This window comes from Nannobrachium achirus (assembly GCF_963921795.1).
Source record: "Nannobrachium achirus genome assembly, chromosome: 1".
Lineage (NCBI taxonomy): Eukaryota > Metazoa > Chordata > Actinopteri > Myctophiformes > Myctophidae > Nannobrachium > Nannobrachium achirus.
Genome location: NC_137810.1, coordinates 17,847,603 through 17,874,840, shown reverse-complemented (window position 1 = coordinate 17,874,840; position 27,238 = coordinate 17,847,603). Strand labels below are relative to the sequence as shown.

Below are 27,238 nucleotides of genomic sequence, written 5' to 3'. Positions count from 1 at the left end.
AGCTGAATTGTATAAATGATCAGTGCAGAAACCAACAGAAGTATTTGGCCAAGACTCTTCGATTTAAACATCAACAAAGGTGTGACGTTTGTTGATGGTCACAAAGGTGTGACGGACGGACGGACGTAGTAAACTGCTCCCTGACGGTCGCAATGAAAACCTCCACCGGCCGTCCGTCCGTCCGTCCGTCACACGTCACACGTCACACCTTTGTTTGTGTACGGTGTGATGTCATATATCTTCAGTATGACATCACACCACGTGTACACAAACCTTTGTGTACGTTGCTGTGGCAACAGTCTGTTGTTGCTGGTCTGTTAGTGTACGTTAGCAACCACCTTAGCAACCATGATTTACCCTAGCAACCAACTGTTTACCCTAGCAACCAACTGTTTACCATAGCAACCATGTTTTTTACCCTAGCAACCAACTGGGCATAAAAGGGATTCTGTTAGGGATCTCCATATATGGGCATAAAAGGGATTCTGTTAGGGATCTCCATATATGGGCATAAAAGGGATTCTGTTAGGGATCTCCATATATGGGCATAAAAGGGATTCTGTTAGCTGTTAGTGATCTCCATATATGGGCATAAAAGGGATGCTGTTAGGGATCTCCATATATGGGCATAAAAGGGATTCTGTTAGGGATCTCCATATATGGGCATGAAAGGGATTATGTTAGGGATCTCCATATATGGGCATACAAGGGATTGTATCCCAGATGATGCCCTGTTAGGAGATCCACACTAACAGAATCCATATATGGTCCTACCGACAGCTGCTATAAGCCAACCCTGGCGATAAGGTCTGAGTCGAAGAAATGCTTCTTTCCTGGCAAGAATTGCCCCTTTATACTGTAGGGCTCGTTTGTGTATTGTTTGACATCACGCCACATCATCGGCTGAGGACTGTGTGATGTCATCATATCTCCATATATGGAGACATAAGTTGCTCATGCCCAAATATGGGCTGGTGAGGTCAGACTTAGTGTGATGCGTAGGTTATCTCCATATATGGAGATTCAACTTCAATGAGTAACCATGGCAAACTGTCAACTGCCCGTATGTCTTGATTGGTAAAACAAACTTTTGGCCTATTTGTGGAGATAAGCGACCAACGGTCGCTTATCTCCCGATTAGGGAGTCTTACTGGTAGCAAATATATGACAGACCTCATGTGTTGCTCAAACATTCAGGAGGTGCCAGGTTTGACCACATTAAATGCGATACATAAAATGTCATATTAAGTGACATAATGACATAATGCCAAATTTAAATACATCCAAATGTATTTATTATTCAAGTCTAGAGTGAGTACTCCCAACATGCATGTGAGCCAGGGCAGCGAAGGTATTCCAAGTCGGCCATTAGTGAAACATAACGATTTTAATGATAATATAAAATTCATGTTTAAGTGATAAACAAAACAAACGATCGATTTATCATTATAAACATGCTCTGAAAATCCACCAGGTTGGTCCCATCCACCAAATGGCTGCCATGCATGTTAAGTGGTCACATCGTACAGGAACCACTGTTCTAGAGTGGATTAAGGTCCGAACTTATGGGTGTTTTGCGGTGTGGTTATAAATGACAGTCCTGATGATTTCCCTTCTGTGTTGATTTGTAGCCTCGGATGTGGTGAGCTTTGATGGTGTCAGCAGCTTGCACTACAGTCCCGGCCCGTCCACCATGGAGCTCATTTCCCTGAAGTTTAAGACACTGAGGAACTCGGGTACACTGCTGGTCGCCGAGGGACAGGAAGGACACAGTCTCATTCTGGAGTTGAAGAAAGGGAAGTTGCTGCTCCACCTCCGACAAGGTACAACACTGGGATCTCACTGTAGAATAGATACACACTAGATGTCATAGTGTTAACTAGGTCTTGGCAATTACATATATCAAAAACCGATATTTTGAACCAATAACCAACTTTTATATAGCTCATGTAGATTAATCGAATAATCGAGAAACAGTATTTTTTTCTTATAATATAAGAAAATAATTCATAAATTATATCAACTAATCGACACAAAATGTTTTTTTGAAAATGTATAATTGACTTAACCTGACTTTCGCCAGATAGTTGCAGCAGTGCGTAACGCTCTGCCTTACATCTGGGATCTCTCGGCCAGACTCTATGTAAGGGGCGGGCCATTTTTTGAATTTCTGTAGCAGGTGATTGGATGTGGCCGTTTCTACCACAGTCTGGGAGTGCCAACTCCAACCACTCATATTGGCCTGTCTGCATGAAGTTGCAGACAGGCAACGTCATGCACTCAGGCAACGTCACTCTATTGGCTCAGAGCCGCTCAGAGCCCGCCCATAGCTGCCGCTGATTGGTCCGGCCCGGGACTTTACGAGTGTTATCAACGCTGGCGGACCGAGCCCAGATGGTAAAGCAATGCAACGCAATGCTGCCACCATCTGGCGAAAGTCAGGTAATAATTGACTAAATTGATTAATCTGATTAATCATTATTGAATTCTTTTTTTTCTTTTGTAATCGAGGCAAAGGTTTGCAATTACCGTGATAATGCTTTGAACTGAAGTTATATAAAAAAGATCCATGGTCTCTGCTAGCTCATACAGTAGGTGTAGATAAGCATATATAGTGTACAGTACATGTATGTGCAGTATCTCCATTCATGTGTGGGGCCATAGACAGGGTTAAACCTGAGGCTGCCAGCCTGTTGTACCAACCCCACATGGCTCAACTCCTCTTAAACAATACTGGCTGCAGAAGCACTCTGCCTCTCTGACTCAATCTATTGTTCCATCCTTCCATTGTTCTCCCTATCTTCCTTCTGTCTTGCTTCTTCTTCTTCTTCCCCTTCCATCCTTCCCTCATCACCTGAGCAACATCCATTCCCAACGTATTTTCCTTCTACTTCTTTCTGTCTCCACCTTGCTTCTATGGCCGTTCCATTAATCCTTTAATAACACACATTAAGGGCCACCATTTAAAGCAACCAACAGGCAGAGCCATAAAGGTCAGAGCTGTAACATCTAAATAGTAACATACAATATTAATATTGTAGATCCATGTGCCAGCACCATCTTCCTAAAACAGGACTGATAGGCTAGTCAATCTGAGGTTTGACCCAAAAGAAATTGCAATAGTAATGGTTCAAGGTTTTTTATGATCCTTAGAGTCATCCAAAACACATGTTAAAAATCTTCCAAAATATTCTTAGTGGATCAAGGTGAATTCAGGGGGTTCACGTTTGGGTCCCTTCACTTACTATACAGGAAAAAAAGACCTCCAAAAAATCTTATTTAAGTAGCATGTGAGGGGTCTTACTAAAGGTTCTTCATGATCCTGAATCCATTGCAAGCATTTGTTTTGCACAAAAAACATTCCCCGGGCTAAAAAGGGACACAGCAAAACTGAGCTGACCCCAGAAAAGTGATGACTCATCACTAAACCATAGTATTGGGGGTCAGTTTGTAGCACGAGGAATGTTTTTGGTGCAAAACAAATGCTTGGAATGGAATTAGAATCATGAAAAACCCCTAGTTAGACCCCTCACATGCTACTTAAAGAGGATTTTTTGGGGGGTCTTTTTTTCCTGTATAGTAAGTGAAGGGACCCAAACGTGAACCCCCTGAATTCACCTTGATCCACTACTAAGAATAAAATGGAAAACTTTTAACATGTTTTTTGTATGACTCTATAAGGATCATAAATAACCTTGAACCATTACTATTGCAATTTATTTTGGGTCAGGCCCTTTTTTTGCTTAGATTGACTGGCCTAGGCTCAGAAAGAGTCGAGATGAGAGTAAAGTCATCCATTATTACGAGGAGGAGCACTGCCTGCTTTGCTACTGTATAACAAACCACCACACCGTTGCCCCACACTGCTACCCCTCTCTGCCCTCCTGTGACTTTCCATGTGCATGTTGCACCTCTGCTGTTTCTCTCTCTCTCTCTCTCTCTCTCTCTCTCTCTCTCTCTCTCTCTCTCTCTCTCTCTCTCTCTCTCTCTCTCTCCCTCTCTCTCTCTCATATGGCTTCCCGAATCTCTCCCAGATTTTCTTTTTCTCCAGAGGTGATTATTTGCCTTTCAGTTGCATGCTCTTTGTCTTGCTCCTCTCCCTCCCACTCTCCGAGAGGTTTGCAGTCTACAGACTGTGTAATTTAGATCAATAGCTTTCAGTATAAACCCTGAGTATTCTCATGCAGTCAGACAGCTATGGGCCCAGGAGTCAGGCAGAACAGAGCGGAGCGCAATGCAATGCAACAGGACGGAATGGAGTGAAACACCATAAATACATAAATACACAGAGCAGAATTTTAAGAACCCATGGCATCAAAATCAATGTTTGAGTTTTTTATGACATAGCTTCTTGGAACGATACAAACACAGTGGAACTTAACAGCAAAGGTGATACACCCTCCCCTACAACCAATCAGAGTAGCACAATGGTGATACGCCCGCCCCACATTTGCATACTGGGCCCTGGTTGGTTCCCTCATGACTTGGGTGCTGTGAAAAATGTACATAGCTGACTTACGTCGACTCCCATTGTGAGCGTGGAAAGCGGACGTGGCGTTACGTGAAGTTACTATTTAGCTTACTGGAGTCTGGTGATATTCCTGCTGCATAGAGTAGTGAAGTGTGACGTAATTTACACATCTTACCTGGTTCGCGGTTTTCTTCCCCCATTCTGAATTCCCATAGACCTTTTTCATATCGCGTCATATAAGAACTGTGTTCCAATTATAAACAAATGATCTCAGCGGTTTGACTTATATGGATATGAAGAATCAACTGACGGTGAAAAAACGCTAATGTTACTGTCGCCGAATTAATTACATTTTTGCTAGATGTAATTAACCACAATGCTTATATGAGATGATTTAAGATGACCCAATGTTATTCTCCATAGAGAATTACTTCCGTGGAACCGGGGGATGAGCGAGTCACGTCATGACTTCACTGTTCTATTGTAACCAAAGCATTTTCACTTGCTGGTAAGTAGATTAAATCACGTCTTTTCCCCCTTTTAACGCATTCACGGGCCTCTCCAAGTTAATTTAAGTCAATTTTAAAGTCAATAAAGTAAATAATTTAAAAGTCAATGAAGTCACATTTCTTACATTAAACATTAACAAGAGCCGATTACGTGAAATAATAATGTTGCCTACCTTGGAGAGGCCTGTGAATGCGTTAAAAGGGTGAAAAAGACGTGATTTAGTCTACTTAACAGCGAGTGAAATACAATGGAGATGGACGGGGCTGAAGAGCTGTAGGAATGTCACCAGGCTCTAGCAACGCCACTTCCAGTCTGCGGCGAGATCAAAGCGTGACGCTACTCTCCTCCCCTGTACTACTCTGAGCGTGGCTCGCCCCTATCTGCTGCCTTGTGTTAGCAATGGCAGATAGTAGAGTAGAGTCTAGCTGCGCTAGGCTAGGGGAAACACACCTCAACCACACACTTGATGTGCAACAGTAATTGAGGTGGAGAGGCAGGGGTAGGGACTCATTAAGCCAATTACATTGAAATTCAAATAGAACACAAACTGAATGGAGCTATTTGGAACGAAACAGAAGAGGACAGACCAGACCGGCGTAGAGTTGAACAGAGAACCGGGAAAATGTAGAGAACGGAATCTTATCTCCAGAGCAGAGTGTGAGAGATGCTCCAGGGGTCTTCATTCTGAGCTCCCTCATCCTGCTTATCCCTGTTCTATCTTTAACTGTAATGCATGTCCAGGGGCCATGAGGAGAACAATGCTGATGTTGAGTTGGGTAATGAGTGCTAACTCTGAGTATGGTAAACACATGGTTAACTGAAAGAAACTCGCAGAGATTTATATTCTTGTATTTGTTTTACTGAGAATAAGGTTAGAAATAACTTTAGGATTACGCATATCTTTCTGATTAGTAATAGGGTTAGGTTTTGGCTCCGTTTTACTGAGGTTAAGGTTAGGAATAAGGTTAGGTTTAACCGTTTAGGCATAGTTTACAGAGGTATATAAGGATATTAAGGATCTCAATGGAAAATAACAAATAAGCCTTTCCTTACCCGAGTTTCCTTTTAGTTTATTGTATCAGTGAACTGTACTGTCATGAAACTGTACCTGTCTAAAGAAATACCTCAAATCAATCAATCAAAAGGCATAAACCATCAGCCCAGGCGAGTTTCTTTCCGGCGACTCTTCTGGTATTCAACACATGTACTGTAGCTTACACGCACGCACGCACGCACGCGCATGCGCGCGCGCACGCGCACGCACGCACGCACGCACGCACGCACACACACACACACACACACACAATCCCTTTACTGTATGAGCCAATCATCTGTAACAGCAAGTGGACATAGACAAAACAGCACGGTTGTCTTAGGAAGATACCAGCCAGGTATTTGGGCCTCCATGAGGCGTCCAACCAGTTGGAATGAATAGGCATGGCTTTATTAAGATTTATGTCTACAAAATACATCCTGTTGCCTCTGTGTTTTGCATTCATCAAAATGTCAGTTGACTATAATTTAGCCCACTGGCTCATAATTCAGTCCAATTCTTTACTGTCACTGGAATGGTTTTATTATACACTGAGGAAATATAACGTGTACTGGGGTGTGCCCTGCACCAGTTGAATCTGTCTAGAGAGGTTAAGCTGTAGCTGACATTAACTTTACTTTAATTGTTTATTTAGACGGGACAATGCATATTAATGGACATATATATGAGAAGTAAATATATCGGATTTAGCAACGATGCTAATTTACATCCGCAGTCCCCAGTACGCCATTAAGATGGCATCAGAAAGACATTTGAAACAAACGCAGAGTGTATTCTGCAAAGTACAAAGCTGTGTGAGCGTGTGCTTGTGCGTGTGTGTGTGCGCGTGCGTGCGTGCGTGCATCCGTGCGTGCGTGTGCAGTGTTAGTGATGTACCCATAGATTCACATAGAATATTAATGAATGAATGAATGAATGAGTCAAGCGTCAAGGCCAGAATCTTGTTCTCCTTCACCTACTTGACGATTTCTTCCATCAAGATAAAATAAGATCATAAGGATGATAGAAATGATGATTTTTGTCCTTGCTGGGTATCAGTCTTAGATCTTTTTTGAATTATTTACAGCATGGTGCCTAAGGGGTGAACAGTCTAGAAGTGTTCCTCCGCATGCATGACCCCCAAATGTTGTGTCCGCTGTGGATTCCTCTCTCTCTGAGTGCAATAATTATCCCCCTTACCAAGGATAATTTTCATTTCAGATATTATACACACTCTGTAAAAGCACAAGTGTTCATTTGATTTATTTTCTAACTCGGGAGAGTGAACCAAATGGACCCTTATACGGGTTAATCCTCAGATTGTTGGATTAACCCAACAGGATTTTACTGTACAGGTCCATGCTCAAGCTCAGCTTCAGGGATCAGCGCTCACACCAGGGTCCGTAATAATTACCTGTTCGGTGTCAACTCCAATCGCTGCTTTATGTCTGAAGCCATCGGGTCATCACAGGCTGTGGATTCCTGTGGTGCAGGGATCACTGCAGGGACAGCCAAACCCCGAGCAGCAGAGATTGGGTGTTTCACAGAAGTGTTCTTCTCTGCTTCTCTGAGGCCGCCTGGGTAAGATTTGCTCACATAAAAGCTGTAGTCCTTGTTCGCATCCATAACTGCCAGTGCTGCTACCTTTACTGTATTGTACAGCACTGGTTCTCAACCTTTTCAGGCTACGACCCCCAAAATAATCATATTTTAACTGGGGACCCTGACGAGCACTAAGAGTTGAGGCATTGCATTTTGTATAACAATAAAAAAATACATTTTGGGGGACCAGTGAAAGTTAGAGGTATGGTGAGTGCAATATGAAACGTAAGCTTACCATAATCACAGTAATCCTTTTCAATCATATACAAGAGCTTTTGGAGAGAAATGAGACGCACATAGCTCACTGCAGAGGGAATGTGTGTGTGTGTGTGTGTGTGTGTGTGTGTGTGTGTGTGTGTGTGTGTGTGTGTGTGTGTGTGTGTGTGTGTGTGTGTGTGTGTGTGTGTGTGTGTGTGTGTTAGTGTGTGTGTGTGTGTGTGTGTGTGTGTGTGTGTGTGTCCAGCTGATGCCAGTCCTGTGTGTCAACTGACGGCCCCTCATTAATGGATCAAAGGAAGGCAATTATGTCTCTGCACTGTCAACTAGCTGCTGTTATACAGATGCATACTTTTCAAGCAGACTGGTTAATTGTTTCTTATAATAATTATAATAATGTTGGTATAAGAGCAGCAACAACACTAGTATATCTGAACTGTCGCTGGAGTAGCGGGATCGCCGCCGTCTTGGTACCCTAGACATAATTCGGCCCTTGGGGAAAACTAATTGGGGAACCCTGCTCTATACACTTTATGCTGGTTTGTTTACTGTTGAGTGAGGAAAACAATGTTTTCCTCAAAAGAAATTTGCAGAGAAAATAATTTGGGGACCCCCCTGAGAGTCCCGACTCCCGACCACAGGTTGAGAACCACTGTTGTACAGTATGTGCATACAGGAAATCCACAGTGTTCATTTAACTACATTTTTCAACAATTACTTAAAGCACAGTGTTAAATGTTTTCGTTAAAACAAGACTAATGCGTGGGATACAACATTCCATTTGATTACAAGATATCTGATTGGAATCTATATTAAATGAAAATAGCTCTATAATTACTGAATAATAATAATGCCAGACCGCCACAACCTGTTGATTGTGTCTAATAATAGTTTAAGTATTTCACATAAATGCCTCAGCATTGTCAGAGAAGCCAGACAAAGCGGCCAAACTGTGGAACGAACTTTCACCCCATGTTAAGGGCTTTGCACACAGGCCAGTTGCGTTTATTTCTGTTTGCTGTGTGATTAAAGCGCATTGGATTTGGTGTGCAATGCTCTGCGGAATCTGCACTGTTGATCCGAAAAGGAGTCATAATAGGAGTCAATGAGTTGTTACCGCATGTGAAAAGACGCACAAATCGAACTGGGTTGATCGGGGAAAAAAACACACTGCCACAGCCACTTACCACACGGCAAATTCGGAGCAGGTGTGCATGAGGTCGTAGAGAATCATTGGTTTCTTTAAAAAGAAACTAATGATTCTGTTTTTTCCTTGCACCTGTCTGCAAAGACCTTTAAAGTTTGAAAACTCACTTGTACTCCTTGTCAGAGAAGCCAGACAAAGCGGCCAAACTGTGGAACGAACTTTCACCCCATGTTAAGGGCTTTGCATGCACACAGGCCAGTTGCGTTTATTTCTGTTTGCTGTGTGATTAAAGCGCATTGGATTTGGTGTGCAATGCTCTGCGGAATCTGCACTGTTGATCCGAAAAGGAGTCATAATAGGAGTCAATGAGTTGTTACCGCATGTGAAAAGACGCACAAATCGAACTGGGTTGATCGGGGGAAAAAAACACACTGCCACAGCCACTTACCGCACGGCAAATTCGGAGCAGGTGTGCATGAGGTCGTAGAGAATCATTGGTTTCTTTAAAAAGAAACTAATGATTCTGTTTTTTCCTTGCACCTGTCTGCAAAGACCTTTAAAGTTTGAAAACTCACTTGTACTCCTTGTCAGAGAAGCCAGACAAAGCGGCCAAACTGTGGAACGAACTTTCACCCCATGTTAAGGGCTTTGCATGCACACAGGCCAGTTGCGTTTATTTCTGTTTGCTGTGTGATTAAAGCGCATTGGATTTGGTGTGCAATGCTCTGCGGAATCTGCACTGTTGATCCGAAAAGGAGTCATAATAGGAGTCAATGAGTTGTTACCGCATGTGAAAAGACGCACAAATCGAACTGGGTTGATCGGGGGAAAAAAACACACTGCCACAGCCACTTACCGCACGGCAAATTCGGAGCAGGTGTGCATGAGGTCGTAGAGAATCATTGGTTTCTTTAAAAAGAAACGAATGATTCTGTTTTTTCCTTGCACCTGTCTGCAAAGACCTTTAAAGTTTGAAAACTCACTTGTACTCCTTGGCGTTCGAAAACTCAGGCTAGTTCTAGTAAACAGTTGACTAGTGACTACATGGTTTTGCAGCACAAGAATGGGAAAGTAGACCTTATGGTTTGGACCCTTTGGCTCACTTTGATGAGGTAGGGAAGGACAGACAAAAAAAGAAAGAAATCAATGGCATTCTAGCTAGCAGTTTGTGCTAGATCCCTTCCTTGTTTCAAGATGTTTTCAATTTGCAAGGCAATAGAATGAGATTGTATATTAATCTCGTCCCGGGTGTATGTCAAGCAGTAGTGCTGTCTAAGAATTAAATGCTGAAGCAGTTACGACAAGCTGTCTGCTGATAAGGCATGTCATTGCCTTTGTGAGAAATACGATTTAGTGTCTGGCTGTAGGCCCAAAGCAGGAGCTACTGCCGGATGTGTAGCAGGTAGAATATGATTAGCTGATTGTCTTGGGATGCTGTGTGGAATGTTAGAACAATGAAACCATTGTACATCACAGGCTGTACAACTCTAGAGCATCTGATCGAAATCCCTTCAACTCAGATAAAAGAAGCCGTAAGCCAGTGCACCCACGGGCAGTAGCTTTAGAGGAGCTGTACAGTTATGTGGGCAGCATTGTTTGTGGCTCTCTTTCAGGTTTTGGATGGATAATATGGACCAAAATCAACCGTTGGCATTTTTTTTGGTCACAAAATGTTAATACCATACAATGATATTTCATGTAATCTTCCAAAATCATGTTTGTGTCACTCATAAATTCAATTATCACTTTAGTTATTTTGGAGAAAAATTATTCTCACAATGTGTCACGATTGTTTGTTATAACCTTGGTCAAAATGATGCACAGTTGATTAATTCTAATGGAACTCTCATGGATACTTTTATGTAATGTAGCAACAGGTTTTGTGCTGGATACATCTGTGCAGATTTTGGCATGTACATGAAGCCTGTAGCTTAGATTGTATGAAGTACAATGACTGTGTATACACTAGAACAGAAAAACTGTCCCCTTGTGTGAAACGCTGGAAAGTTACCTTTTACTTCCTCAATGTGTAATGTAATGTGTAACTAGTTTCTATTAGTACCAAAACTAAAGCTAATTTGGTGATGTTCTACCTTGTGTGTGAAAAAGAACATTTAATGTTCTTGAAACATAAAATGTTGCTCTTTATATTACGATCGATTATAGGTCACTTTAACCCAATTTGTGTAGAAGAGGGAAATTAATTCCAACGAGTTGGAGTGTAGCATATTTTTGCTAAAAGCTTAACCTTTTTTAACATGTGGCTCTTACACATACTGTATATACTCATGAACATGCATAACATTCTAAACTACACATTGCTGAATAATTCTGTTGAAAATAGTTGAAATAAGTAAATTCCCTAAAATGAAAATGCTGGCTTGGGTTACACATCCAGGCATAATTTGTCCCAGGTATTTTAAAGGGTTGTTGTTGTGCCTTTCACTTTTTCAACAAAAGAGCGCTACACTTCAAATGGATTTTCAATGGTCACTTAGCAACAAGAGGCGCCATATGGCCAGCATGGCTTCAAGCATCTTTCTTTTGTGGATACATGAGCTTATTGCTGCATTTCAACCCAGGTCATTCCTATTGATACATACCTTGTGAATCGCAATGAATTGGCTGAAACAAATCATTTTGTCCAACTTCCCTGGTCCCACCTCTCTCTCTCTCTCTCTCTCTCTCTCTCTCTCTCTCTCTCTCTCCTTTGATTAAGTTACCCCCCTGTAAAGAATATCTAATTCATTTTTAATGACTGGGTCTATCTGGCTGCTCCTGTAGGCCCTTTAAGGATTGCAGTGGTTGGTCAACTAATTTAAGTCTGCTGGGGTTCATCTGCTGTTAATTAGGTACTGCTATTTGCTAATTATATGTGCTATTCCCCCCCCCCCATTATATGTGCTATATCTTCACTAACTGCAAGTTGGTCTTCTGTTCTAAAGTGCAGACATCGATGCTGTTGGGCAGAAACCTTGTATCTCCATGTTTCAATCAATTATCATACTTCTTTTGTAAATTAATGGCACTACTTCATCATACAAGTGTCACACAAATGTAGTGTGAATAGCATATACAAGCTAACTATGTGTCGCAATGTGGCACGTTGTGAGCTTACAAGCAAGCTAGCTGAGCTTGTAGATTGGTTATTTTCACTATTTTAAAATGTCTTTAAAAATGGGGCGCCCGCAGGCCTTCTGGTCTAGACACATACCACATAGGCATTGATGCCTGATGGCGTCGCCAGTTCAATTCCCATTCCAGATGACCTTTGCCGCATGTCACTCCCCATCTCTCCCCCCATTTCCTGTCAGTCTACTGTCCTATCGAATACAGGCATAAAAGCCCCAAAAAACGTGTATTTAAAATAATAATATAAAGATCTGGCCTCCTCTGCGAGCTACGTAAAATGAATATATTCCACATACGCTGTCACACTTCCATCTATTACTGTTTTGGTAAATTTATCGTCCACATCTTTTTCAAGGAAAAAACATCCCAAAATGTACCACAAGAACCCCTAGGTGTGCACGCCACGCTGAAAGCCTGTTTTAAAAGACATGTCCAGATATCCGTCTTCATTTCAACAGACCAAGAGTGGAACAAAAATTACCACAAAAATGAATTCTCTTGACAGGGTTGTTGAAATCCTATGACCCACAGAGGAGAACACATTACTCCTGCACGGGTTTTCTCCCTGACTGTGTTTTCTCCCTTCTCGTCCTCACTTCACCCCTCAACTTCTATTCTTCCTCCTCCATCTCTTCCCTTTCCTCCACATTCTCCCCTGTCTCCGTCTCCCCTTCCACCTCCTTCCACTTCCTGCTTTGTTCCAGGTAGCAGTTTGCCCGCTGCCAGCCTGCCCCTTGTTTCCCTGGGCAGCCTGCTAGACGACCAGCACTGGCATCATGTGGCAGTGCAGCAGCTGAACTCTCACCTGAGCTTCACCGTGGATCAAAGCACGCGCAGGGTTCAGGTCCCGGCAGTGTTCAGTCAATGGCACATGAACCAGGTGGGTTGGACCGCATGGCGCTTTTGGGATGGCATTTACTCCATCTTAATCCAGAGCGACTTACAATAGCAAGGTAATAGGGCATCAATACATCAAATGCATAGAAATAGTAATCTAAGAAAAACGTAGGTAGACCAAGCACTTATTCAGTAAAAACTTTATAAAAAACAAGAAAAATAAAATAAAAATGTTATCTAAATTACGTGTAGGCCTATGGTCATTGAGGGTAGGCCAGTGCTACGGTAAGTGCTATGGGCTAAGGTGGAGTCTGAAGAGTGAGACTTCAGACCACGGTGGAAGCTAGGGAGGGAGTCTGCCGTCCTAAGTGCAACAGGGAGTTTATTCCACAGTTTGGGGGCCAGGAGGGCAAAGAGTCTAGGACGAGTGGATCGCTGTCCTGAGGTTTTTAGCGAGGGTTCTGTCAGAATCCCTGTGTTAGCTGATCTGTGTGAACGGGTGGGGTTGTCGGGTTCAATCAGGTTTTGGAGGTATGGAGGTGCCATACCTTTGGCTGCTTTGAAGGCCATCATACGGTAACCAGTGGAGGGCACATTTAAGTCCGGAATTCAAAATGTGTGTGTGTAAAAGTACAAAAGTATTGGTATCAAAATGTACTTAAAGTACCAGAAGTATAAAAGTACAAAATGTTTGAAAATAGCAGATCTACAAGCTCAAGTACATAATAATTGTACTTAAGTACATTTCTTAAGTAAATGTACTTTGTTACTTTACACCACTGACGGCTCTTTGGGATGCCTGTAAAGACTCCAGATATTGTGTTTACACGATCCAGCGTTCATTTGTATACCGAGAGTATGTGTTTCACTGCAGTTTGGCGGAAAGCTTGCATACACTAAAACCATTACTTTCAGAATTTAGAGCCACCTTTATTCATTATTCATTATATGTTTATAAAACCCACAGACAGATTTAACAACTTTGAACATATAGCGTCTGTGAAAGTGGTCCGGGGACCACCAGTGGTCCTTGAGGGGTTTTCAGGTGGTCCACAGCTAAATGATGGAGAGTTGGTAACCAAATGGACCCTTATAGATCTTTAACTCTTGAGCGTGTAAAATGAAATCAAATGGACCCGTAAGGGTTTCATTTTACGCTCTCAAGAGTAAAATTATTGTTAAACATCTCCATTACTGCATTACTTAATTTAAAAGAACACAAAAGAGAATGTAGAAAATGTGTTATTTTGGTCAACGTGGATGTGGTGCCTATCTATGGCACCACATCAATACAGGATGGAATTGTGGCCAAAATCGTATTCAACGATAACAAAATATTCTACGTTTTGAGACTGAGGGGCTAAATCTCATCAAATGGTGGTCCGTGGCTCAAATACCCAATAAATAATGGAGCTTGATATGAAAAGTTTGGAAAACCACTGGTCTAGTTTAACCCATTTAGGCCTAGAATTATTGAATGCATTAACTATAGAAAAATAGCAGATCTACAAGCTCGCAGCGCAGCACCGAGTTTATAGATCTGCTATTTTTGAAAAATCGTGAAAATGTGGGCACATTTTTCAATATATATTTTTCTAACCAAACTTCTCTGCTTCTGGGGGGTCCCTGGAACAACATATTTTGAGATGGGGGTTAGGGTTAGGCATGACATGAAAAGGTTTGAGAACAGCTGATTTAGAGGAAGGATTTAGAAGTCGGGTCAAAGATCGGGTCAAAGATATTCAAAGACTGTCTTGCACACATTATCACGATTTTTCAAAAATAGCAGATCTACAAGCTCGCAGCGCGGCACTCGGTGCCGCGCTGTGAGCTTGTATATCTGCTATTTTTTGATAGTTAAAGCATAAAATAATGGTTAAAGTGGTTCAAATCTAACGCGACTCGGGCGTGTTCCAGGTATTTGAGAGTTAACTACTTTTGCGCAGCACTCATACAGCGAAGTATAAAATAGAGTAGTATGGAATGAACATAAAAACATGAAATATGCTAATATGGGCTTTCTGCTCAACAGTGATAATGTTGTGGTGATTGTTTTCCCTAAGCAGCTGACTGTGGGGGCAGCCCAGGGCCATAGTCCTCCTCAGACAGCTGACAGCTCCAAGATGAACTTCTATGGCTGCCTGGAAAACCTGCGCTACAATGGCCTTAACATGGTAGAGCTGGCCAAACAGAATGACCAACAAGTCACTGCAATGGTGAGTTTATAGTTTGGTACAGTACCTTATATCGTTGTTGTCGGGTGGAAACCTTGTATGTCCAAAACTGTTCGTATTGTATTTATCATTTTAAAAATGATTTAAAATAGTGAAAATAGCCGATCTACAAGAACACAACGGTGTGCTTGTAGATTTGCTATTTTCACTAGTTTTGTGCGACAGTCTTGTATGATGAAGCAGGGCTTTACTTTACGAAAAAACACACACATTTTAAACTTGGAGATACGAGGTTTCTGCTCAACGGTGACGATATGAACCTTATACAGTAGTGCGGTATCCTGGGAAACCATATCTCACATATTTTGTACTTACTGTACGGATCAAACTGCTGCTATTTGCATTTGGTACTAATCAAGTCTGTCTGTCTGCCTGTCTCCCACGGCACCAAAAGAGACGATTTGCATTCACATGGGTGGGGCAGAAGTCCCAGGCCACTGTCTTTGTGTAGGAATGTCACATGCTGTGTTTAGCAAGTGATAAGGTGTTTACACAGTCAACAAAGACCCTTAGTGTCAGGGGCCTTTTGGTCACATGCAGATGCTAATCCAATCAAGCTGTCTGGACAGGTTGAGTTTAAGTCCGCCTTCAATTGCTTTAAAAGTTCACAGAATTGTAGGTATTGGGGTGTATTTCTAGGGAGGCCGGCAGGCTGACCGGTTGTTCTGTGGGCTTAGGCCTGTGGGCGTCATACTATGCAATAAACCTGGAAACTCTGATCACCTCAACATCTTTGCCTGTCTGTGTTCCTGATCGCCGGCTACTCTGTTTCTTAACATCTCCTCTCCAAGCAACAAAGTTGAGTAAATAGTTGAACTCATATAGACTCTAAGATACGTCATAAATAGTGGGGGCTCAAATATGGGTACTAATCTACGCCAGGTATTTTTCCTGTGGTGAGTTTTCTATTTAGGCTTACTATGAAGGCAGGATTTTGATTTGTGCGTCGTTTTTGTCAAAGGACTCGGGACCGTGGAAGAGCTGTGTGTTTTTTCCTATTTTCCTCTTTGTTGCGTTCGACGGAGGAAGGTTTTTTTGATGAGCTGTGGCTTCAGTGTCAACGGGCACCTCTCTGGTCGAGGGAGGATGACGGACGGACGACAACGTGGGAACCCGCAGGCCGCGGCTACACTACAGCGATGATGACCGCAGCGACGTCGGAGGACAACGCGACGGAGGGCGCCGGAGCAAGTGAGAGAGGTCCACGACGGCAGCGGCTGCCTCAACTCGACTCATCTGCAAGCCAGGAACCTCGCAGCGCATGGCTGTGATGATGCTACGCTACATGGCCTCACAGATGGACCTCTGTGATGTGGAATTGGAGAAGAAAAAGTGCGGTGAATCCATGTCTGGTTCACCGCAGGGGGGAGAAGTCAGCAGATCGATCCAGTCGGACAGTAAACACTTTTCGGGAACAATAGCAGCATGCAGCTGAGCGCCGAGGGAGGTCCGGTGATTTTCGTTCACCCGGGATCAAGGGCTTTCCTGCCGCCTGTCTGTAGCCTACAGCGCATCACCCACCAAGGCCATGCAGGGCCAAGGGAGGTGTTGGACCCTTTCAACGTGAACATTCCACTACACAGTGGCATATAGGTGAGACACTGACATGTTTTGTAAGAAGACTACAGAGCGACATATACAAAGAGGTCAATTATTTTTTATTCAATATCATGTAATAATAATCAGTTAAATGTATGTATGTATTTTATGTTTTTGTTGATTTTGAGCTAAGCAAATGAACATGGGGACCATTAATCGGAGTCCCTATACTAGATCTTAAAGGCATATTTGCCACGAAATTTTGTGATTATTTTCTATTTGCGGCCTAAATTCTGCGTTTCTTGGAAGAGGTATTACAGGACTGCACCGGATATAACGTAGAGTGTGGGTACGCGGGTCATAGCTTCTTGTGGTTTTATTACTTTTTTATTACGTATGAATGATTCTGGGAATGGCCTGCGTTTAAAGGGACCAGGCATTACTCAGAGTATGTTCGGTTTTTGTTCATTATTATGCTATTTGACCCAGCAGTGATCGTAATTTGTTCTTCCCGAACAAAGGGGTCACTTTTCTCAAATTCCGTTGTTATGGTGTGGTACACTGTTATGTCTCAACTTTGAAGCACAGTGTTTTTAAGTTAAATGGATTTGATCTAATATTTCTTAAATTGTCAGTAGGGAAAACACGTCAAAGAGGTTCTGTTTTAGACAGAATTATTAGAAATACGGCAGGTTTCTGTGATGTTGAAGGTATTTCAGTTCAAACGAGATGAGCCAGTTGGTAGTGGTAATCCACAAGATGCCAAGAACAAATTCAAGTTTTTTCCTGAATTATTGATTGTCACGTCTTGTCTCTTTTTATTTTTGTCTGAATATGGTCGAATAAGTGTTAAAGTTCATTATTTGGCATTCATTCGATTTAGGAAAGCCAATAAGCTATTATCAACAATTGTTTGTATGTATTTGTGTATCATTGTAAACCACCATTTCTAGATTATATTACTGGTTATAATTGTGACTACATTAAGAGGGATATTTCAGTGTTAATAGAGGATTTTATGTATTCCTTTGAAAGTCTGGTATGGGTGTGGCAACGTTATAGGAAGTAATGTTTTTACATTTCAGATAAGAGGAAACAAAGATCCGTCACACTGAATGAAATGGTAGTGATGTATGAACCTGTAAACCACATGTACATGTAATCTTGAATCTGTATGTAGTATGTCGAACTGTATTTCTCTTCTTTTTATGTTTTTTCCCACTGATTTACATGCATATGGTTTCACTGTTATTGTGAATATCACAGGTGTCTGTGATATTAGGGAGGAATGCGGTATCCTGGGAAACCATATCTCACATATTTTGTACTTACTGTACGGATCAAACTGCTGCTATTTGCATTTGGTACTAATCAAGTCTGTCTGTCTGCCTGTCTCCCACGGCACCAAAAGAGACGATTTGCATTCACATGGGTGGGGCAGAAGTCCCAGGCCACTGTCTTTGTGTAGGAATGTCACATGCTGTGTTTAGCAAGTGATAAGGTGTTTACACAGTCAACAAAGACCCTTAGTGTCAGGGGCCTTTTGGTCACATGCAGATGCTAATCCAATCAAGCTGTCTGGACAGGTTGAGTTTAAGTCCGCCTTCAATTGCTTTAAAAGTTCACAGAATTGTAGGTATTGGGGTGTATTTCTAGGGAGGCCGGCAGGCTGACCGGTTGTTCTGTGGGCTTAGGCCTGTGGGCGTCATACTATGCAATAAACCTGGAAACTCTGATCACCTCAACATCTTTGCCTGTCTGTGTTCCTGATCGCCGGCTACTCTGTTTCTTAACATCTCCTCTCCAAGCAACAAAGTTGAGTAAATAGTTGAACTCATATAGACTCTAAGATACGTCAGTAGGTCCAACAGGTGATTGGAAGCTCTGTGGGTTTTCTTGCTCTGCATGTGTTCATTTTGACAGAAAACCTATATTTAGTTTTAGACATGGTCTTTTGAATAGATTTTCATTTAGTTTTAGTCATATTTTAGTCATCTGAAAAGGTTTACTTGACTAAATAAGATTTTAGTCGACTAAATCTACTAAAATGTGCCAACAAATTGCATTTTGGCAGGTCTCGATGGTGTCTGATCTGATGTTACACTTGGTTGCATGCTGAAAATTGACGAGCTACAAGCTCAGTAGGTCAGCTTATGTGAGCTTTTAGCAGATCTACAAGCTAACGTGTGAGCTGTAGATCTGCTATTTTCAGAGCGCAACACCCGAGCACAACCAAACATGAAATGACTTGTCTAAGTTCTACTGGATTCACATGATGCGTTGATGACTTTGTTTATTGCCCTACCATGATGTGTATGAATGTGTTTCTCTGCCGTGGATGTTATTGTCATCTACAGTGGGTTCTATCTGAATGTGCTGTGTGAACTTTATTCATTTGAGACTGCAGGGTCCTTGACTCCTGGTTCCATTTTGAACTCACCCTGAGGTAAAGAGAGTGGGACAGATAGACAGAGAGACAGACAGACAGAACAAAGTTGTGCAAAGGATTGTTATAACTTTCAAAATGCTTAGACCATACTCCATAGCCATTAGCATACAAGGTTCCCTAAAAGATGACATTGTGGAGAACTAGATCTGCACATATTCATAATCGTGTATTCATTAGTATACAGGAATAGAGCGGAAAGAAACAGAATTAATTCAGAGATAAAATATTATGCCACAGAGAAGTGGTACCTAATTAAAATAAAAATACAATAAGGGTGCCCTTTGAGAGCAAGAGAGAGCGCGAGAGAGATAGAGATGGTGCATTCGTGGCTGCGTGCATGTGTTGGGATTGCATTTACAGAGCAAGAGAAGACACACTAACAAGGTGTGTGTGTGTGCGTGTGCGTGTGTGCGCGTGGGTGCGTGTGCGAGTTAGCTGTTATCATTACATCTATTTACATGATATTATGTACATACAAATACATACTACCCATATTCTTGTGCAGTATATGTACAGTATCTACAATGTATATTTTATCTATCTATTGGGGATTTGCCTCATGGCACTAGAATAACATTAGAGCCAGATCAGGTTTATGTCAGTGATGTAAATGCCCACACCACACAAGTACTCAATGCCTTGATGTTAATATCTTGCAAATGAGTTGTCCACTTCACTAAAAGACTTTCTCAGCACAAATGCCACACTGTATTAGAAGAAACAAGACCTTTAATTTGTATTTATTTAAATATTTTGCTTCATTAGACACCCAGCCCACGTTGGCATTATTCTTGTTTGTGATCATATATAATAAACATAAACACATTATACAAGTAGCCTATGATCATATTTTTAAGATTATGTTTTTGCCTCTTTGTCTAAACTGGCAAAATGCTTGACTGATCAGTACCATATACAGTACAGCATGTTATGCATGCTGCCACTTAGTCACCTTTTTTATTCTTTATTACTTTTCGTTAAAGAGGCGGTGCCATAGTTTTGTATTTTTTCTGGTTTTCATGTGTCTAGGAGGTATGGTGTGGTTGTTATGAACAATTATGTATTGCCTTTCTATTTGGGTTTTAGCTGGAGGCTGCCGCCTTGTGGGGTCAAACGTGCCGGTCCAAAAACACAGATACAATTACATCACAGAATCAACCCCTCCCCTAATTACCATTCACCCAACATACGTGGGTGTGGCTAACTTCAGCTGGGTCACCACCCACCATGACAACCACGTATACAAATGAACTGGTGGGTGTGGCCACATAAAAACATCATTTTAACTCTTTCTGTACACTTTTTTGGTATAATCATAATAGTAGCTAATCATGTTTTAGAGGGGGAAAAAATCATGGCACCGCCTCTTTAATTTACGGTAAGCAGAAAACGCATTATCAATCAACTTGGACTTAAAGACACACTTAAACCTCAAAGATTAACTTATAAAGTTATAGTATAAATGTATTAACTTTTTTAATTAATTAGACACTAGACCGGTGGGCACTGGCCTATGTGGTTTAATAAACGGGCACCAGCAGCCTGTTCGGGAACAATGAAAGTTGGGAACGATACAAGTTCAGAATGGATGTCCTGCCTGTTCATGTTATACACGTTGTACTTGAGTTCAGAATACCTGTTGTACCCGTTGTCAGAGTACCCAGTGTGGTACCCACTACTATTACATACATATACGTGTATACACGACTGATCGACCAAATATGAAGATACAGTGATTCCTGATGTCGTCAAAAACTGCTGATGTCGTGTCAAATTCCCACTGGGCACAAACCATCCCTGACCCAGGGTCACTGGCGACACACACAAGTCAATTGGTCAGATGGTCCCTGAGTTATGCCCATGAGAGACATATGCATGCACGCACACACGCACTCACTTAAATCACTCACTCACACGCTCGCACACACACAGGCATGCACGCACACAGGCACGCACACGCACGCACACACGCACACACACACACACACACACACACACACACACACACACACACACACACACACACACACACACACACACACACACACACACACACACACACACACAGATACTGTAGATGCCTATGCCTTCATTAAAGGGCAACTCAAGGCTGTGACCATCTTCTGGGTGAAACAGGTCCAGGCTGTCCAGTATAATCAGTTTATTGAAGAGCTTATCAAATCATTGTAAAAAGTAAAGTAAAACATAAAATGCATCTCCCCTAAGTTATGTCTTTCTTCCGCTGGGATATCAAATCTATACCAGTTACAGTGGCTAATGGGAGAATACACAATCTTTATTATGTACCGATTGATCTTTGCATTCTTTTCCAAGTTAGTAATATGGCTCAGGAGATTTTTTATTCTGCTGTCAAGACAGCATATATTCTATCTATCTTCAAGTCATAAATATTACAGACTCCAAACAGTTTACCTACATGACTTAGAAATCAGTGCCACATCTGAACGATGGTATGGACCATAACTAAAAGCTATCCCAGAAGAATTATTACATAATCTATTCTGGTTATTTGTTGCACTATGGTACTTTGCAGAGCGCTCTTATGAGGCATTAAGCAAATAGGTGAGGGCGGCAGGCACACTGGCGGTAGTCAGTTTATTATTCTATAATGGATTCAGCCATAATGGATACAATATTTCTACTTGGCATCCTCAGTTTTAGTGTGTCATTATTATGGGATTTTATTACATCCATCTGTTTTTCTTATTTATTTTCAGTTCAGCGGGAAGACATCTTGTAATGTATTTGTCACAGACATAATGCAATCTCTTGTGACTTGATCCACTTTAAGGAGTATAAAAAGCATTCTCAGGTTGCTAAATTTACCGATATCTGTCATGCAGATTCAAGGCAGCTCATTTTTGACAGTCTCTTTCAAGTTGTTGAAAAACTGTAGTGTTGTTCAAGGTTAGTTTTACATCTCTGTTGTAATACAGTCTTTTGGCTCATCAGTCGCAGGTGCATGTTGGAACCTTTGATTCTCACAATGACACTAGGGATGGGACGATACGCGATACTATCGTTTATCGTGATAAAAAAACTCAACGTGATAAAGTGATATCGTCCTCCGTCATGCACTGGGATCAATTCGCCTTTTATTTGCCGAGCTGCATATCCGGTACCACATAAACCCTCTATAATTGGTAAAAGGTACTTACTTATATAATACGTATACATACCGGTACTCGATACAGTCTTTTTTTCCACTCTCTATCAAATGTCTTTGCCAAAAAATAGCCGATCTTCAAGCTCACAACGTGAGTGCCACACGTTGTGAGCTTGAAGATCGGCTATTTTTTGGCAAATGTTCCGCCCCAGGATAATGGATATTGATTATTGCGATAATATCGTAAATCCCGATTTTTCATATCGTCCCATCCCTAAATGACACCCTCTCAGAAATATTACAGGGACAATGGACAATGTAATTGGACACTTTGGGTATTTTTTGCATGATCTGATTTTACACTTGCCAGCAAAATATTACATCAGGAGATATGAAACAGGGGGAGCGGTTGCAAGGGCTGGCGCCAATTTTGTCATCTTATACCCAATGGAAATCTTAACCTTAACACATAAGGTACACTGTAATAGCTGGCCCTTGTTGATGTAGTCTGAACCTAGACCATACTACTGTATATTGTTGTAGCTGGTCCCTTCGACAGCAGATTGTGTAACTGGTGCCTTTTCAGCAGATAACAAGTTTATGTATCGCATGGGAATATGGATGATGATGTATCACTGCTGTTGACTCAGACAGTTTTAATGTCCCTCCCAACAGTCAAATTCGCCACAAACAGAAACGACCTGGCTGTCCCTTCCTCTCTCTCTCTCTCTCTCTCTCTCTCTCTCTCTCTCTCTCTCTCTCTCTCTCTCATATATATACTATCTTACCTCACACAGGCACTGACCCCTAAGCGATGTTGTAGGACATCAGGGCTTTCATGTTGCTCCGCTCATGCTGATTCTAAATATGGGTGTTATAATTATGGAAATATCCGCATCCCATCCCATCAGACTTGCTGATGAGACCTCTCGTGACATCGGGTCACAACTGCAACTAATTAATATTCATGTTTTGTTATCTCTTTCATAATCAGTTTTCCTGTCCCTCCTCTGCGTCGCACCTCTCTTACCTCCCTCTCTCTCTGTGTTTCACTCCCTCAGGGCAACGTGACCTTTTCCTGCGCTGAGCCAATTTCGGTGTCCGTGACATTCACAGGCTCCCACAGCTTCCTCCAGCTGCCGGGAGCGACGGCGTCAGCGTCGGCGGGCATGGCAGTGGGGCTCCAGTTCCGCACGTGGAACAAGGCCGGGCTGCTGCTGACTTATGACCTCCCGCAGCAGCAGGGCATCCAGGTCTGGCTGTACCTGGATGAGGCCAGCCTCCGGGTTCAGATCCGCAAGGCTGACGGGGCCCTCGTGGAGCTCAGCACAGGTCAGTCTTTAAGATGAATCACAGCGTGAAGTGAACGAACCCGTGCAGGTTCGCAAGGCTGACAGAGAGAACTGTTGGAAGCTAAGGTCAGCAGGTCACTGCAATGGACCCAGCAGGTTCAGTCTTCAGACATATTAGGTCTGGTCACAATATAAGACGGGATACACTGAAAATGAAAGTGTGTGTGTGTGTGTGTGTGTGTGTGTTTGTGTGTGTGTGTGTGTGTGTGTGCGTGCGTGCGTGCGTGCGTGCGTGCGTGCGTGCGTGCGTGACTCTCAGGTTCAGGATTGAATGACGGGCAGTGGCATTCTGTAGAGCTGAGCTGGAGACGAGGTCATCTGACCGCCGCTGTGGATAAAAAAGAAGAAGCTACATCTCACACCAGCCTGCCTATTGCTTTTACCACAGGAAGTTCCTTGTTCTTTGGCGGTAAGAAATGAATAATAATAACAACAATAATGATAACTAGAAAAATATTGTTCCTTCGAAACAATTGTGGGCTCGCTTCAAACCAGAAAACAATGGCTATAAAAGTACAAAATGTCAAGATCGCAGGCAGTGCTCTCTTTGACGTTACTGATGTCAAAGATTGGTCCATTTTGTTCCAAAAATGTGTTGTGCAAAAGTTGACCCTTTGGTGGCGCTATAACAGGCCAATGTGAGAAGGGTGGTATCTGTTCCTTGACCTATTGGGAATGTGCTTGCAAGATTTCACGCACATTGCAGGCTGTGTTCATGATTTGAGGTGTTTTTGGCCTTGGCCACTTTATTGCTGCTTGCAGCTATATTTATAATTATTATTATATTTTTTGTGTGTGTGCACTTCATAGGCATATTAGATAAAGGTCCTTAGATTGTGTGTAGAATGTTTCATGCAAATTGCGAAAAAATCCTAATGGGTTTAAGCGTTTCACAAACTGCTCAAAATGATATAGCGCCCCCCTTTGGCCAATTGGGGTAAGATTGGTTTTAGTGATATTTGGACTAACACTCTACATCTTTGCCAAATGCCATGAACATGTTACTTTGCATGTATGATTTAGAGGCAGAAGAATAATTTGCATAAAACTGCAATATTCATTGAATTATTAAAAAAAGCATGTTTCAATTTTCTTTTAAATCCGATCTGACAGATCTTTAGATATTGGTCCAAAGTTCATGTAAAAAAAGGTTTTGTGGACGTGACGCGAAAATTCCAGATTAAAAGCGGGTTTAAGCGTTTTACAAACTGCTCAATATGGCGGAAAATCTAAGGGCGGAGCTTACTTAAAAAAGACACAGATGTCTTCTGCTTGAGTCAAAGCACGTGTGTAAGCAAGTTGCATGTCTTCAAACGAAACGAGGCATGACTTATGCCCGTTTAAAGTTTGAATTTTCAAACGCTTTGTATAGCGCCCCCCTTTGGCCGATTGGAATAAAATTGGTTTCAGTGATACTTTGACTAACCCTCTACATCTTTGCCAAATGCCATGAATGTGTAACTTTACATGTATGATTTAGAGGTCGAAGAATAATTTGCATAAAACCGCAATATGGATTGAATTATTAAAAAAATATATTTCACTTTAAAAGAAATCCGCTGAGACTAGTTTGACCGTATTGGTCCAAAGTTCATGTGAATAAACTTTTGTGAGCGTAACGCGAAAATCCCAGGAGGAGATAGATTTTTACTGTTTTTCATATAATTCCAAATTGTGGGAGATCTAAAGGTCAAAGGTCAAAAGTCAGAGCGTAAAAGTTGTTCGGCATGAGGAGACGCATACGTGTATACAGGTTTCATGGCTGTACGTATATCAGAGCATGAGCTATACCTGTTCAAAGTTCGCACTTTCGAAGGCTTCCTACAGCGCCACCATTTGGCCGATTGCTGTAAAAAATAATAGCACACTTCGCCACTGTAAGTTGAACACATTGATGTTTTTATTTTCATTTTCTGTCTAAGTATGTAGGAGTAGAAAGGAACCGAAGTTTTGAGGAGAACTTGATATGACGGTTAGATATTGTCACTAGAAAATATTGTTCCTTCGAAACAATTGTGGGCTCGCTTCAAGCCAGAAAACAATGGCTATAAAAGCACAAAATGTCAAGATCGCAGGCAGTGCTCTCTTTGACGTTACTGACGTCAAAGATTGGTCCATTTTGTTCCAAAAATGTGTTATGCAAAAGTTGACCCCCTGGTGGCGCTATAACAGGCCAATGTGAGAAGGTTGGTATCTGTTCCTTGACCTATTGGGAATGTGCTTGCAAGATTTCACGCACATCCCAGGCTGTGTTCATGATTTGAGGTGTTTTTGGCTTTGGACACTTTATCACTGCTTGCAGTTATATTTATTATTATTATTTTATAATTTTTTTGTGTGCACTTCATAGGCATGTTAGATAAAGGTCCTTAGATTGCGTGTAGAATGTTTCATGCAAATTGCAAAAAAAATCCTAGAATAAAAACGGGTTTAAGCGTTTTACAAACTGCTCAAAATTATATAGCGCCCCCCTTTGGCCATTTGGGGTAAGAATGGTTTCAGTGATATTTGAACTAACCCTCTACACTATTTTGTCATGAAAATGTGACTTTGCATGTATGTTTTAGAGGCAGAAGAATAATTTGCATAAAAATGCAATATTGTTTGAATTATTTAAAAAAGCATGTTTCAATGTTAAAGAAATCCGATCTGACAGATCTTTAGATATCGGTCCAAAGTTCACGTAAAAAACGTTTTGTGCACGTGGAGCGAAAATTCCAGAATAAAAGCGGGTTTACGCGTTTTACAAACTGCTCAATATGGCGGAAAATCGAAGGGCGGAGCTTACTTAACAACGACACAGATGTCTTCCGCTTGAGTCAAAGCACGCGTGTAACAAGTTGCATGTCTTCAAACAAAACGAGTCATGACTTATGCCCGTTTGAAGTTTGAATTTTCAAACGCTTCGTATAGCGCCCCCCTTTGGCCGATTGGAATAAAATTGGTTTCAGTGATACTTTGACTAACCCTCCACATCTTTGCCAAATGCCATGAACGTGTAACTTTGCATGTATGATTTAGAGGCCGAAGAATAATTTGCATAAAACCGCAATATTGAGTGAATTATTAAAAAATTATATTTCACTTTAAAAAAAATCTGGTTGATCAATCTGACCGTATTGGTCCAAAGTTCATGTGAAAAAGGTTTTGTGCACTTGACGCGAAAATCCCAGGAGGAGATAGATTTTTACTGTTTTTCATATAATTCCGAATTGTGGGAGACCTAAAGGTCAGAGGTCAAAAGTTAGAGGGTAAAAGTTGTTCGGCATGAGGAGACGCATAAGTGTATACAGGTTTCATGGCTGTATGTATAACACAGCATGAGCTATACCTGTTCAAAGATCGCACTTTCGAAGGCTTCCTACAGCGCCACCATTTGGCCGATTGCTATAAAAAATAATAGCACACTTCGCCACTGTAAACTGAACACATTGATGTTTTTATTTTCATTTTCTCACTAAGTATGTAGGAGTAGAAAGGAACCGAAGTTTTGAGGAGAACTTGATATGACGGTTAGATATTGTCACTAGAAAATATTGTTCCTTCGAAACAATTGTGGGCTCGCTTCAAGCCAGAAAACAATGGCTAT

General features: G+C 41.7%; 1 protein-coding gene across 1 annotated transcript in view; it reads left to right on the top strand.

Moving 5' to 3' along the window:
- The window catches only part of LOC308286435 (contactin-associated protein-like 4), a gene marked incomplete at both ends in the record, with an annotated part of 145,620 nt that overhangs the window by 47,754 nt on the left and 70,628 nt on the right, over window positions 1–27,238 (top strand). Inside the window, 5 exons of the mRNA XM_080727455.1 lie at window positions 1,632–1,823; window positions 12,816–12,991; window positions 15,015–15,164; window positions 23,359–23,629; window positions 23,909–24,058. Coding sequence (XP_080583581.1) covers window positions 1,632–1,823; window positions 12,816–12,991; window positions 15,015–15,164; window positions 23,359–23,629; window positions 23,909–24,058 — 939 coding nt within the window. The remainder of the gene's footprint in view (window positions 1–1,631; window positions 1,824–12,815; window positions 12,992–15,014; window positions 15,165–23,358; window positions 23,630–23,908; window positions 24,059–27,238) is intronic.